General features: G+C 43.2%; 1 protein-coding gene across 5 annotated transcripts in view; it reads right to left on the minus strand.

The window, feature by feature from the left end:
• The window catches only part of UPF2 (UPF2 regulator of nonsense mediated mRNA decay), a 123,541-nt gene extending 108,409 nt beyond the window's left edge, over positions 1 to 15,132 (minus strand). For 2 of the 5 annotated variants that reach the window (XM_054503616.2, XM_063669552.1), the window contains exons 1-3: positions 14,792 to 15,069; positions 7,202 to 7,584; positions 875 to 1,654 (exon numbers count right to left, since the gene is read on the minus strand). In XM_054503616.2, coding sequence (XP_054359591.1) covers positions 875 to 1,654; positions 7,202 to 7,566 — 1,145 coding nt within the window. In that variant the 5' untranslated portion in view covers positions 7,567 to 7,584; positions 14,792 to 15,069. Of the gene's footprint in view, positions 1 to 874; positions 1,655 to 7,201; positions 7,585 to 14,632; positions 14,769 to 14,791 lie in introns of those variants that run through there. The other 3 variants (XM_063669553.1, XM_063669551.1, XM_054503617.2) reach the window with 3 other exon arrangements.
• Between the last annotated feature and the right edge of the window lie 853 nt (positions 15,133 to 15,985).

Raw genomic sequence — 15,985 nt, forward strand, 5'->3', positions numbered from 1 at the left:
ACAAATTTCTGATCAACAGTAATTTCAGATTCTCAACCATGCAATATAACTAGTTGTCGAAATATTAAAATAGTTTAATACTCAGCCACGTGCTATGGCTATTACCTCTTTTCTATACTCCCTCAGCCCCCCTCCAAATCCATCCTCCATAGAAATTGACCTAATGCCCAGCAACTCCATCAACTTCTAGCTTCTTGTTGCTCCTCAGGTACAAATACTACACAGTAGTCTACAATACCGTGTAACAATTAAAATTGGCCCCAAAGTCAGGTCTTTTCACCAATTACCACAGGCACAGTACATTCCTCCTTTAGAATTTTAAATGAATGCCCCCAGGAAGAAGACTCCTACAAATGAGTTTTGTAGTTGCATTTAAGAAATTTTTTCACAGCTAATTTTGTGCATTATTTCCCAAAACTCTAATCTGAAATACCACTGGTAATTAATGACTCATTTTAAGAGCAACAGTGACATAAAGAACTTAAAATACAAAACAATGAAAGCAAACCTGTTGTAGAGAGAACGTTAAAGCACACAGAAAAATATTAGCAGGTAAGTTTAAGTGACAGAAAAGGAAAATTTACCCCTCAATTATTAAGAAGTGTTTAAAATCACAGAAAGAATACACATCCACAAAGCGAAAATCACCATCTACTTGGCAGATTTTTTTTAAATCAGAAACAAAATCTATTGTAGACTCACATTAAAACATGAGTACTCAGACTGTTCTACTTTGAAATTTTCCTGGAATGTTAAGAAATCACCTGTAAGGAGCCCTTTTCCATAAGTTCTTTCAGTGGCATGAAGACTTTAAACATTTTTAAGTATGAGCTCCAAAATAAATTCTCAACTCTGAGAAACATTTGAAAATCACCTGTTTTGTCTCTCAGTATTCTGGAGCTCCCTGTGGTCCCTTTTCAGGTGTTTGGTCAAAGATGTAAAGTACTCTTTTAAAAGATTCTGGAAGGGCTGTTGTTTCTCTGGACTAATTATCTCACTAGGAGGAAAACTCAAATTAAACTTCTCTGCAGCACTCTTTACTTTCCTTGGTACAAGTCCAGCAATATCATCTCCACAATGTCGACAGAAACTAATCACTACAGAGACATGAGTGTGGGACTCCCGATCAGCATTAATAATATTTTTTAGCTGTTCATAGATTAAGGAAAGACCTTCCTTGTCAGTGAAAATCCCAACTATTGTCAATTCTGCAATAAAACGCAAATCTGTTCTTAACTTGGTGATGTTAGGTGTTTTCTCCTCTTTCCTTGCTTCAAAATGTTTCTTCCAGACCTGAAGAAGTGATGGGGCAAAGTCAGCATAACGCTGGTGAAAGAGAGAGCAGAGGTGCACAGCACAGTTCACATCAGAGATTTTTAGTTTTGCTTCCACGATAGAAGCTACAGCTTCTGCAATGTATTTGCTTAAATTTAGGCCATTAAAATCATGGGACAAGGAGTCTCTCTGTTGTTCCGTAATAGTTTTTAGTTTCTTGACAAAAGCAGTATTTTTCTTCAAACTTGAGTCAAGGCGGCTAAAGAAGTTTTCCTCTGGCCGGCTGTCTGGAGCATTTTGGTTTTTGCTACGAAGTTCCTTTCTTAAATGATGTCGTTCCCAAGCTTCCTGATGAAGCTGAACGGATTCTTCTTTTTCTCTATATAAAAACAAACAAATAAATAAAATACTCTCTATATTTTGAAGCATTATACACAAATCCCCTAAGAGTAAAAAGCCAATGAAAAAAATTATCTAAGTATAACAATCTACAAGATTCAAAAGGCCTTTCACTACTTTTAAAGACATTTTACTGGCCGGGCATGGTGGTTCATGCCTGTAATCCCAGCACTTTGGGAGGCCAAAGCAGACAGATCACCTGAGGTCAGGAGTTCAAGGTCAGCCTGGCCAATATGGCGAAACCCCACCTCTACTAAAAATACAAAAATTAGCTGGGCGTGATGGCGCTCAGCTGTAGTCCCAGCTACTCAGGAGGCTGAGGCACAATGCTTAAACCCAAGAGGCAGAGGTTGCAGTGAGCCAAGAACGGGCCACTGCACTCTAGCCTGGGTGACAGAGCAAGACTCAAAAAAAAAAAAAAAAAAAACACATAAAGACATTTTACTAACGACTAACGATAACAAGTATTATCTTAATGAGAAGCCCAGTACTGTAGGTTGATAACAAATGTCGTAGAGCAGAGGATACTGACTAGATTAAAATTAAAAAACATTCTGCCAACTGGCAAGCTAACTAGGTAAGACATATAATGCTACTATGAAAAATATAGTATGTTTGGGAAGGATATAAAATGTGAAACAAATAAAAGCAATGGGCAAAGAGAAAAAAAACAATTATACACAAAGAATTATTTAAAGAATTAGCACTATAAGACCAGCTGTGGTGGCTCCCAGCACTTTGGGAGGCAGGTGGATCACCTGAGGTCAGGAGTTCGAGACCAGCTTGGCCAACATGGTGAAACTCCGTCCCTACTAAAAATACAAAAATCAGCCAGGCGTGGTGGTGGGCACCTGTAATCCCAGCTACTTGGGAGGCTGAGGCAGGAGAATTGCTTAAACCTGGGAGTCAGAGGCTGACGCTGCAGTAAGCCAAGATCTCGCAACTGCACTCCAACCTGGGCAACAGAGTGAGACTCTGTCTCAAAAAAAAAAAAAAAAAAAGAATTACACTATAAAAGAACGCATTAAAGATGTTTTGAGGCCCGGGCAGTGGCTCATGCCTGTAATCCCAGCACTTTGGGAGGCCAAGGCAGGCAGATCAGGAGGTCAGGAGATCGACACCATCCTGGCTAACATGGTGAAATGCCGTCTCTACTAAAAATAACAAAAAATTAGCAGGGCGTGGTCGCACGCTCCTGTAGTCCCAGCTACTCGCGAGGCTGAGGCAGGAGAATCGCTTGAATCCAGGAGGCGGAGGTTGCCATGAGCCAAGATCATGCCACTGCACTCCAACCTGTGCGACAGAGCAAGACTGTCTCAAAAAAAAAGGCCGGGTACGGTGGCTCACGCCTGTAATCCCAGCACTTTGGGAGGCCGAGGCGGGCAGATCACGAGGGCAGATCTGTTAGCCAGATCGAGACCATCTTGGCTAACACAGTGAAACCCCGTCTCTACTAAAAATACAAAAAATTAGCCGGGTGCAGTGGCGGGCGCCTGTAATCCCAGCTACTCAGGAGGCTGAGGCAGGAGAATGGCATGAACCCGGTAGGCAGAGCTTGCAGTGAGCCGAGATAGTGCCACTGCAGTCTGGCCTGGGCAAAAGAGCAAGACTCCGTCTCAAAAAAAAAAAAAGTTTTGCAACGTTAGATATTGTTTTTCCATACTCAGCACACTAGCCAAACCTTTAACAAAGTACCTTGCTAGGTTTGGGCTCTTAAAAATTCAAGTGATTTAGAAAATTTGGAAAGGAACCAGAAGACAACTATCAAATAAGAAACTTAATAAAAAGTTAGTAGACTTAGTTTATACTGAAAAGAATAACCAAAAACAAATATACCTGTTTTTTCACTAAAAAGACAGAACAAGTTTAAATTGAAGAAGTAATAAAATAGGCAGGAGTGAGGGGTGACAATCTGATTTTGAAGTTTATTGAAGTTTTTGAGATAACAAAATATATAACTTAAATCTCCACTTTGTGAAGCTGAGGTAGGAGGAGCCCAGGAATTAAGACCAGACTGGGCAACACAGTAAGACCCAATCTCTACAAAAAATTTTAAAAATCAGCTGGACATGGTGGCACATGCCTGTAGTCCCAGTTACTTGGGAGGCTGAGACAGGGGGATCGCTTGAGCCCAGGAGGTTGAAGCTGCAGTGAGTCATGATCACACCATAGCTCTCCAGCCTGGGTGACAGAGTGAGGCCCTGTCTCAAAAAATTATACACATATCTATAAATCTCTAAAAAAGTAGATTTTCATCTTTCTGAGATAATCACCCGAGTTACAAGATAATTATTTGATTTTTCCATTAAAAGCTACAATATATTAACAGAAAGGTGGCCTCTATCACTAAGAACATGGACAGCTGAGTATCTCTTTGAAGTCTCCCAGCAACACACAAATACAAAATGAGCAGTGAAAGTACATTTTAAGAAAGTATGTACAAGGCCGGGTGCCGTGGCTCACGCCTGCAATCCCAGCATTTTGGGAGGCCAAGATGGGTGGATCACCTGAGGTCAGGAGTTCGAGATCAGCCTGACCAACATGGAGAAACACTGTCTCTACCAAAAATACAAAAATTAGCCAGGCGTGGTGGCGCATGCCTGTAATCCCAGCTACTCGGGAGGCTGAGGCAGGAGAATGGCTTGAACCTGGGAGGCGGAGGTTACGGCGAGCCGAGATCACACCATTGCGTTCCAGCCTGGGCAACAAGAGTGAAACAACTCTGTCTCAAAAAAAAAAAAAAAAGAAAAAGAAAAGAAAATATGTACACACATTAAATAACTCAATTTTCAGCTGCACTGAAAACACTTTAAGATATATAACGGAGTTTTTATGGGTAAACGCTATGATGCTTTACAATACTCCAGGGAGAAAAAGTGGGTAATTACTGATGCTAGGTAGATGGGAGACTAGTTCACTATACTATTCTATTTTTGCATATATCTGAAATTTTCCCAGGAGCTCAGGAGTTCAAGACCAGCCTGGGCAACACAGCAAAACCCCATCTCTACAAAAAATACAAAAATTAGCCAAGTATGGTGGTATGCATCTGTAGTCCCAGCTACTCAAGAGGCTGAGGCGGGAGGATCGCTTGAGCCCAGAAGGCAGAGATCGCAGTGAGCCAAGACCAGGCCACTGCACTCCAGCCTGGGTGACAGAGCAAGACCCTGTCTCAAAAAAAAAAAAAAAAAGAATCTCTTAAGAATCATGGTTCTGAATATTCCAAAACTAGGCACTACTATAGCTTTGCAGACCTAAGGCTTCTGTTCCTTATTAAAAGAGGTCCTGGCCAGGGGTGGTGGCACGAGCCTGTAATGACAACTACTCAGGAGGCAGGAGGAATCACTTGAGCCCAGGAGTTGGAGACTGCAGTACGTTATGATGGAACCTGAGAATAGCCACTGCACTCCAGCCTGGGTAACAACAGCAATGCCCCCATCACCCCCCCAAAAAAGGGAAGAAAGTAGAAGTCCTAAAGAACAACTCTGAGAAGAAAGGCGGCTGTTCTAGAGATCTATACAAAATTGTGCTTGCAAAAAGCTTTTCAAATTATATATTTGGCCATGCACAGTGGAGTAGTCCCAGATACTAGGGAGGCTGTAGTGGGAGGATCGCTTGAGCTCAGCAATTACAGACTAACTTAGACAAAACAGAAAGACACCGTTTCCAAAAAATGATTTTTTAGTCCAGGCATGGTGTCTCATGCCTGTAATCCCAACACTTTGGGAGGCTGAGGCAGGAGGACTTCTTGAGTCCAAGAGTTCAACACTAGCCTGCGCAACATGGTGAAATTCTATCTACAAAAAGTACAAAAATACCCAGGTGTGGTGGCATGCACCTGTAGTCCCCGCTACCAAGGAGGATGTGGTGGGAGGATGGGTTGAGCCTGGGAGGTCAAGGCTGCAGTGAGCTGGCATTGCACCACTACACTCCAGCCTGGCTGGAGTTTGTTGAGCTCTTGCTATGTTACCAGGCACTGTTCAAAATGTATTAGCAAATATCCTTAAGACAGTACCAATGAAGTTAAATTCTACAAGCCTCATTTTAGAGATCAATAAAATGAAGCTTTAAAAGGGTAAGTTGCCCTCTTAAATTAAAAAAAATTTTTTTTAATTAAAAAATAAATATATATATTCTTTTTATTTTTCTTTCCCTTATTTTTCTTTCCCTTATTTTTTTTTCCCTTATTTTTCTTCACAGAGACAGGGTCTCGCTATATTGCCCAGGCTGGTCTTGAACTCCTGAGCTCAACCAATCCTGCCTCAGCCTCCCAAAGTGCTGGGCACCATGCCTGGCCTAATAAGTTTTATATTTAGAGAAGAGCTTATACTATTCAACAGTAGTCACTGCTGATGCATTTCTGGTGTTTCTCCTATAAGAACTACATTTTTCACTAGTTTATTATTTACTTGCACAGATTTACAAGCTTAAAAATAGATTTAAATAAAGATAAGAATGGAAGGCACTGTGGAATTGTGCTTAATGAACAGTCAAAAGTTTTAAAGTCAGACCAACCTAGCTTTAAATCCCAACAGCTCTACTATTTGCTGTGACCTTAAGCAACTTACCCTCCCTAAGCTTCATTTTATTAATCTGTAAACTGAGGATCATGAAACTCACTTCACTGGGATTGTCCTAAGGATAGATGCTAATATATTCTGTACAACGCCTGATAGATAAGAACTCAACAAACATCAGCCAACTAAAGGGTTTCCATTTTTTTTAAAAATGGAGTATTATCACACCATGAAAAAAAGTTTTATTTTATTATTATTATTATTTTTTTTTTGAGGTGCAGTCTTGCTCTGTCACCCAGGCAGGAGTGCAATGGCACAATCTACACTCACTGCGACCTCCACCTGCTAGGTTCAAGCAATTCTCCTACTTCAGCCTCCCGAGTAACTGGGACTACAGGCACGCGCCACCATGCCTGACTAATTTTGTATGAAGAAAAGTCTTTAAAAAATAAACAGCCAGGCGCGATGGCTCACACCTGTAATCCCAGCACTTTGGGAGGCTGAGGTGGGCGGATCACCTGAGGTCAGGAGCTCAAGACCAGCCTGGCCAACATGGTGAAACGCCATCTCTACAAAAATACAAAAATTAGCTGCATGATGGCAGGTGCCTGTAATCTCAGCTACTCGGGAGGCTGAGGCAGGAGAATCACTTGAACCCAGGAGGCGGAGGTTGGAGTGAGCCGAGATGGCGCCACTGCACTCTAGTATGGGCGACTGAGCAAAATTCCGTCTCAAGATAAATAAATAAATAATTAATTAAAAAAAAAAAAAAAAGATTACCCAGAACCTCAAACAGTACTCATTAAAGATTGTTACTATTATTTAATTTGAATAATTAACGCACCTTAAGCATGCCTCTAGTCAGTGAAACTAACAGAACAAGTAAATTAAGATACTCCCAATTCTTAAAGAGCTGCACCCAGGACGCTACATTTCAAATAATGTTTTTTTCACAAAATATTCCAATCTTCCCATTCCCTCACATCAATAAATACGATCAACTGCCTTACTTCATCTGAGCAGCTGCTTCTTCTTCTTGCTGACGTTTGGCCTGCTCTTCTTGCTTCTTTCTCTCTTCCTCTTGATGTTTCTTTTTTTCTTCCTCTTCTTTTTTCTTTGATTCTTCCTCTGCCTTCACCTTTTCTTCGTCTTTTTTCTTGCGTTCCTTGTCTTCCTTTTTTCTCTTATCATCTTCCAGTCTCTTCTTCTTGTCTTCAGGGGCCTTGCTGACCTCCTTCTTGGCAGTGAGCTTGATATCGTCTTTTGGCCTCTCCTTGCTGCTCACTGGCCGCCTTTCACTGCAGTCTTTTTCCTTGTTGTTTGGTAAAGAGTCTTTTTCTTCCATACTTGCTGGCTTTTTACGCTCAGCTGGCATTATGTGACCCAGGACAATCTGTAAGAGGGAAAGAATGTCAGTACCATAGATGCAGTGACTTTTTAAAATGATATCACACTATTTTTTTAAACAGAACATATTAATGCACCTTGGCAATTGTAAAAGCGTAAATAAAGGCATGTAAAATGAATACTATTTCTGTGACAAAATAAGTTATTCGTCACATTCCACATCCTATCATTATTAGTTAGGCCTATGTCTAAGTACTTGTTTTTTACTGTTTACAAGGAAAAATCAAAGCCCAGACAGAAGTAGAGAGCATAATATAAGGAACCTCCACGTACCCATCACTCAGATTCAGCTACTATCAACTCCAAAACAATATGTCATTTAATTGTAAATACTTCAGAATGTATCTGTGAACATTTTGAGTCAGCTTTAACCCTAGCATTTGACAACCGTGAAAGATGGTGGTTCACTATTTCATATAATATTCAATGTTAGTATTTCAGCTGAGAAAGGAAACAAAAATAAGCCCTTGCCTCCTATATGTCAACGGACAAAACAGAACAGCGGACTCACGAATCTCACTTCATTGCTCTAACCTTACCATCAAACTTTCAGATACAAAAACTGTTATCTCAAACTAGACTTTTAACTTCATCTGTATTAGTTAAAGTTAATTTATAAATAAACATGAACCTAAAATCCATATGTTCTGTGTTATATCTGTCAATACAGAGTAGCTATTAGCCCAGGGTTTCTAAAGTTCAGCACCGTTGACAGTTTGGGCAAAATACTTCTTTGGTTTTAGAGGGAAGGGGTCACCACGTGCTCTGTAGGAGGTTTAGCAGTGTCCCTGCCTGCTATGCAGTGCATACAAGTAGCTCCTCCCTCATTTTGACAACTAAATATAACTCCAGACATTGCTAAATATCCGTTGGAGAAAAAATTATCACCCAAAAACTGCTACACTGGTCATATGTGGTTACTTAAATGTAAATTAATTAAAATTAAATAAAATTTGAAATTCAGTTCTTCAGTCAGTATCTGTATTTCAAGTGCTCAATTCCACATGTGACTAACGGCTTCCATACACAGCAGGGCAGATACAGAACATTTCCACAGAAAGTTCTATTGGATAGCATTGGCCTATAGTACAGGCTTATAGTTAACCGAAAGTAACTGTGGAACAAAAAACTATACTTTGCAAGAAAACTCTGAATTTTTCTTTTCTAAAAATATATTTCTCTACTCAGAACTAGTTGTCTAATTTCTTTTAGGCACGGTGTTTCACGTTTTAATTCCTAAATTATCTAAGAGTTGTATATAAGAAAATCAAAATTCGGCCGGGCACAGTGGCTCATGCCTATAATCTCAGCACTTTGGGAGACCGAGGCAGGTGGATTACCTGAAGTCGAGAGTTCGAGACCAGCCTGATTAACATGGAGAAATCTCATCTCTACTAAAAATACAAAATTAGATGGGTGTGGTGGCGCATGCCTGTAATCCCAGCTACTCGGGAGGCTGAGGCAGGAGAATGGCTTGAACCCGGGAGGCGGAGGTTGTAGTGAGCCAAGATCAAGCCATTGGACTCCAGCCTGGGCAACAAGGACAAAACTCCGCCTCAAGAAAAAAAGAAAATCAAAATTCTATTTTAGAAGTAGAAAATTACCTAAATTTCTTAGTTTTATGTTTTCTTTTTGAAACAGGGTCTCACTTTGTCGCCCAGGCTAGAGTGCAGTGGCATAATCACAGCTCACTGAAGTCCCGACCTCCCGGGCTCAAGTGACCCACCTGCCTCAGCCCCCCAAGTAGCTGGAACAGTAGGTGCTCAACACCACATCCAGGTAATTGTATTTTTAGTAGAGATGGGATTTCCCCACGTTGACCAGGCTGGTCTCGAACTCCTGAGTTTAAGTGATCCATCCACCTGGGCCTCCCAAAGTGCTGGAATTACAGGCATGAGCCATTGTGTTTTTGAGACTTAGTGTTTTTGTTTTTCTTTTTTTTTTTTTTTTTTTTTTTGAGTCTCGCTCTGTTGCCTAGGCTAGAGTGCATGCAGTGGTGCGATCTCAGCTCTCTGCAACCTCCACCTTCCGGGTTTAAGTGATCTTCCCACCTCAGCCTCCCAAGTAGCTGAGATTATAAGTGTGTGCCATCACACATCACACTCAGCTAATTTTTGTATTTTTAGTAAAGACAGGTTTCGCCATATTGGCCAGGCTGCTTGAATTCTTGACCTCAAGTGATCCATCTGCCTTGGCCTCCCAAAGTGCGGGATTACAAGCATGAGCCACAGTGCCCGGCCAGCCCTTCGTTTTTTTTAATTAAAAGCAATAGTATCCTTAAATATTTAGTCTTGTTTACTCCCTTGTTCTATGCATTTATTTTGACAGTGACACCTAAAAGCTGTAGTTAACCCCACTGGTAAAACTCAGAACAACCACAAAAAAGCTGTTGGTCCTATTTTTAAAATCGTCATTAGGGGCTGGGTGTGGTGGCTCATGCCTGTAATCCCAGCAATTTGGGAGGCTGAGGTGGGCGGATCACCTGAAGTCAGGAGTTCGAGACCAGCCTGGCCAACATGGTGAAACCCCATCTCTACTGAAAATACAAAAATTAGCTGGGCATGGTAGCAGGCGCCTGTAATCCCAGCTACTGGGGAGGCTGAGGCAGAACTGCTTGAACCCAGAAAGCAGAGGTTGTAGTGAGCCGAGATCGTGCCACTGCACTCCAGCATGGGCGACTGAGTGAGATTCCATCACACACACACACACACACATACACACACACACACACACAAGTTACCTTTAATATATGAAAAAGCAGGCTGGGCACCGTGGCTCATTCCTGTAATCCCAGCACTTTGGGAAGCCAAGGCAGGTGGATCACTTGAGGTCAGGAGTTCAAGACCAGCCTGGCCAACATGGGGAAGCCCCGTCTCTACTAAATATACAAAAATTAACCAGGCATGGTGGAGGGTGCCTGTAATCCCAGCTACTGGGGAGGCTGAAGCAAGAGAATCGCTTGAACCCGGGAGGCGGAGGCTGCAGTAAGCCGAGATAGTGCCTCTGCACTCCAGCCTGGGCAAAAGACGGAGACTCCGCCTCAAAAATACAAAAAACAACAACAAAAAAATAAAAAGCATTTCTACACCAAGACAACATTAGCATTTATATTATCTATTGTTTTACTTAAAAAAAAAAAACTGTTTTAATAAAATACAGACAAGGTCTCAGTACGTTGCCCTGGCTAGTCTCACACTCCTGGGCTCAAGGGATCCTCCTACCTCGGCCTTCCAAAGTGCTAGGATTACAGATATGAGCCACTATACCTGGGCAGCATTTCTATTATCTAGAAGTGTAGTTATTGATTCTTATACATTTTCAATTAAATATCCAACTTTAATGTGAAAACATCATGGCCTTAAAGCAAGCAAACTTTCAAAGAGACTATAATACTAATACACTACTCATGGTACCATACTAAACATTTTACATATATTATCTCATTTAATACTAAAATCTTTATGAGGTGGGTATTATTTTCCCTATTTTATAAATGAGTAAACTGAGACTTGACCAAGTAACTTGACCAAGGCCTGCACAGCTGGTGACAGAACGGGAATCTGAACCCATTCTCTGAACCAAAGAATCCTAAGAGTACCAAATTGTGAGATGGGAGACTTGCTTGTAAATACTGACTATAGCAACCCATAGAATTATGAATCTCAAGACTAGAAAGAATCCTTCATAATGGTTAAGCAGTTCTCATATAATTTTTTTTTTAACTTTTAGCAGACTCTGGCTGAAACATATGGGGACAATTTAATATCTAAGGTAATAACATGATCTTATTGAGGGATATTAATCATTAAATGAAAAAAAGTTTATATAGATTTCACATTTTCTGATGTGACACATCAACAAGTAACATTTCAGGACCACAGGAATCTACAAAGAATGGCATCAGAACTTACAATTCATGTTTTTTTTTTTTTTTTTTTGAGATGGAGCTCACTCTGTCACCAGACTGGAGTGCAGTGGCACGATCTCGGCTCACCACAACTTCTGCTACCCGGGTTCAAGCCATTCTCCTGCCTCCGCCTCCTGAGTAGCTGGGATTACAAGCATGTGCCACCATGCCCGGCTAATTTTGTATTTTTAGTAGAGATGGGGTTTCTCCATGTTGGTCAGCCTGGTCTCAAACTCCTGACCTCAAGTATCTGCCCGCCTTGGCCTCTCAAAGTTCTGGGATTTACAGGCATGAGCCACCGCGGCTGGCCTTATGTCTCATTCTACAGATAAAATAAAATCTTAAATTCTTCAAAGAAAAGATTAAGAAATTCATGTAGTATCTGACAAATTACAAAGATCATCATTTATTAGTTCAACAAAGTCCCAAACTTTTATGACTCTTTAATAAGATTCATTTGTTCATTAAATTTTAAGTACTTAGTATATGAAATAAAGCTATAGTAGGCATGTAAGAATTAGACTCGGGGCTGGGTACGGTGGCTCATGCCTGTAATCCCAACAGTTTGGGAGGCCGAGGCAGGCAGATCGCGAGGTCAAGACATCGAGACCATCCTGGCCAACAACATGGTGAAACCCCATCTCTACTAAAAATACCAAAATTAGCTGGGCGTGGCCGCACACGCCTGTAGTCCCAGCTATTCAGGAGGCTGAGGCAGGAGAATCACTTGAACCCGGGAAGCGGAGGTTGCAGTGAGCCGAGATGGCGCCACTGCACTCCAGCCAGGCAACAGAGCAAGACTCTGCCTCAAGAAAAAAAAAAAGGATTAGACTGTACCCTAGAGCATAATAAAACAGATTATCCATAAAACCCTTAAGTCCTGATACTGGTATCTTCTTTCAGCCACTTCATCCTTACATTACAAGCATACACCCAAAGTATACTTGGAACTAAATTTCTGCAAACAAAAAAATAAGACAAAAATCTAGAAGTTCATGAAGAGGCAGCAATGCAACTTGTGAAAACGACATACATGGGCTTGGAAGTCGGACTGATTTTAAATCTGCATCCCAACTCTACAGCCTGATAGCTACAGAAATCAGGCAACAACTTCTCTGAGTCCACATATTTATCAGTAAGATGGATATACTGCTATCTATCTTGTAGAGTTCTTAAAATTCTAGCATAGTAACTAGCATGAGGGAGGCATTAATAAATGTTCTGTCACAAAGAACACCGAGAAGTTCAGCATACAATGAAAGATTTGTAAAGTCAGATAAAGACTATTAGATCTTATCTACTTCTATCCTCAATTTTTACATTCCAAGGATAGCAGCAGAGTCACCTCCCCAAGATTACAAGTACAGCTAGTTTCCGTGGCTGGACCAACACTCACTACCCAGTGCTCTTTTTCACTACCTACACTAAAACGAATAAAATATATAAACACCATGATTCACCTCAATACACGTTTGTTTTATGTCGACTTAAAAAACTGAGCACTAAGTGATATTTAATAAAATGCTAAAATTCTTATTTCAATAACTTCAAGCTTTAACAGCCAAACTTTTCATCTAAAGTGTTTCCAAAAGTTTTTCAAGTCCAAATACAATTTGAAATAGGTCCTTTCTCAAGATAGTAAGGAGAAAAAGTCGTGATCTTTTCACTGGAATCCGATTAGCTGTTACAAATTAGTTTGCTGAATACAATTATATTCAGACTACCCTTAAAAGGAAACCATGCTTTAAAACCACCTTCCTAGCTCCCAAAATAGTGTCCTGTCACTTGAACTGTATATTTTATTTGGTATTCTAAATATATTCTGAACCTCCAAAAGAAAGTAAAACTAATTTACTAGCAAAAGTACCAATGGAGTGTATTGGGGGGAAGAGGGCACAAAAGGGGGTGTTTCCCTTTTAAAGACATTCCCTTGCAAAGTACCATATGGATTATGTATGAAATCCCAATCAGAGTGCTCTGAAAACACCCCAGAGTGAGAGAATGCGGTTTTACCTTTCAATTCTCTTATTCAAAATGCTGTAAGGACAGAACAGCACAGGAACACTATCTCCCAGTTTCTGACTTTATTTTTTAAACAACATCCTTAGTATAAAGGACGTGTTAAGAACTGTTAGAAATTGTACCAGCTCACAAATGAGGAGACTGACGATGTTAAGGAACACCTAAGAACTATGGAAATGAGATAAAAGCGTCAGTGAGGGCTTCACTTTGATCTGATGCATCACTTCGTGTCGTGTAAGTCCTCTAAGAAGAGCAAGAGACCTGAAGGTCCGATCACCCCAGCGTGGACCCAGCTGGCTCTGCTCTGCCAACCTGGGGACCAAATATCCTGTGATCACTTCCTTAGTCCAACAGTCCTAGCAAGAAGAGAGTGCTTGGAGCCTTGAAGAGGTGAAGGTAAAGTGAAGAATCAACCAGCCTATGTAATTAAAAGGAAGTCAACCAAACAGCCCATGCCCACCATCCCCAGATACACCCCAAGCCCCTTCCCCTACACACACCTCTCCTACAAACCCCTGCTCTGATGGTGCAGGAACCTCTACACCCACCACACTTCCCCGTCACAACTCCCTTTCCCACAGGTATCCACGGTCACCTTCGCGGACCGTCGCTGCCCCAACCCCAACTTCTCGCCCCACACTCCCTCGCCACAGAAGCCTCCCCGGCCGGTCTCCCCACTCCGCAGCCTCCCACACACGCGCCCTCCCCACTTTCTCGCCCTCGCTTCCCTCCCGGCTCTCGAGGAGCTTCCCCCGACCTCCCCTCGCTCTCCTCCACGCCCCCGAACACCTTCGCCCCTCCACCGCGGGCTCCCCGCCTCCAGCCCCGAGGCCCGGCCCAGGCATGTGGGGCAGGCACCTCCTCCACCGCCCCCCAAGCATGGCCCGGCCCGGGGGCTCCCGCGTTGATGGGAGCCTCGGAGACAGGGAGTCTGAGGAGAACGACGCCGGACCCGCGGTCCCTCCACTGCTCGCCGACCCCGGAGAGCTGGAGTGTGGAGTCGCCTCTGGGGTCCCCCAGGGAGTAGGAGTCTAGGCCGGTGCCCCCCAGCCCCGTTTCCTCCCGATCGTTGGAGCGGAGGGGAAGGAGGATCCCCGGGACTCACCTCGAGCCTGTTGTCAACATTAGCCCCGGGTTTCCCAGCACCAACTCCAGCGCTCGGGCTCTCCCCTCCCCTCCCCCCACCTATCTCGCAGCCGAGGGCCCGCCTTCCCTCAGCTCCCCCTCCTCCCTCCGCCCGCCGGCCCTCCCGCCCGCCACTCACCAGCGCGGCCGGGCTGAGAGTGGGGGCGGGGCGGAAGGAGGCGAGAGGGAAAAGGCCGTCCACGCGACTGCCCGATTAAAAACAGTCCTGATCGTCTTCCCCGCTGCATGACGATGCCCTCGGCTTGACTCTGGGGTGGCGGATCCGGGGCAAAGGCTCATGTGAGTGCCACCCACTTAACGGTTCTTCCAAATTCTCCAGTCTATGAGAAGAGCGAATTTTTCAGACAGGCAACGCGTAAGGTAGCCACTACCAGTACCTCAAATCAGGGCCACAGCGGAGGGGTGGAGTGTTCCGAGGACCCGAGGCAGGAAGTGGATTGGTCGCCAGGAAAGGGAAAGCTCCTGAATTGGAGCTGCGCAGGCGCAGGCGCTTCGCGGGGGATGGGGGTGGGAAGCGCGAATGGGGCGGGGCGGAGCTCACGGGAGGCGAGGAAGGGTGGTGGAATAGTGGGAGGGTTACGGAGCGCCATTAAGGACAAGCCAGGCCACGTGATTCTCCTGGGAGTTTCCTGGTGCGAACCTAAGGAAGAGGTCTAAGAAGAGAAAGTTTGATTGGACTAATTCGAGGGGAGACGTTGAAGATTTAGAAAATTGGAAACTGGAGAAACTAAAGCATATGGCTTGTTTGGGAGGTGGGAGTCGCTTAGGAATGGGTCTAGTTTTAAGAATGCCCTAAAAGACATCGAAAGTCCTGCGGGGGGGATTTCCAGAAGCCCTTCTAGATGTTCGACGTAAAAACCACCCAGAGCGAAGAATCAAGGCTTTTTCCATACACTTCTTAGAAAGTACCCGGTTCTAGCAAGCAAATTTTTAAAAATTACAGTGGCAAGACCTCCCTGAGTTATCAAATCACCCATTTAAAAAAAAAAATGGCTAGCGTCGATATTTCTTCTGAATGCGAACCCAGGCCGACTTTCAAAAATGGGTATCAGTTTATCCACACTGCTTATTTCCTCCTGAATTGCTGAAATGGTGCATCTGGCCTTGAAACAGTACTGGGTTCTGCCAATATGATCCGAGTAGGTGGCTCTGGCTGGTCCGGAGCTAGAGGAAAAAGGGTGCGAAACTGGTCTTGACGTTTGCTTGACTTGAGGGGGCTCCACCTGGGGTCCAAGCCCACGTAATGAACTACTACCAAGCACAAATACTTCAGGCAAGTCTAGGTTCCCTATGGCTCAACCTTTGCCCATTT

This window comes from Pongo pygmaeus, chromosome 8, assembly GCF_028885625.2.
Source record: "Pongo pygmaeus isolate AG05252 chromosome 8, NHGRI_mPonPyg2-v2.0_pri, whole genome shotgun sequence".
Classification (NCBI taxonomy): Eukaryota; Metazoa; Chordata; class Mammalia; order Primates; family Hominidae; genus Pongo; species Pongo pygmaeus.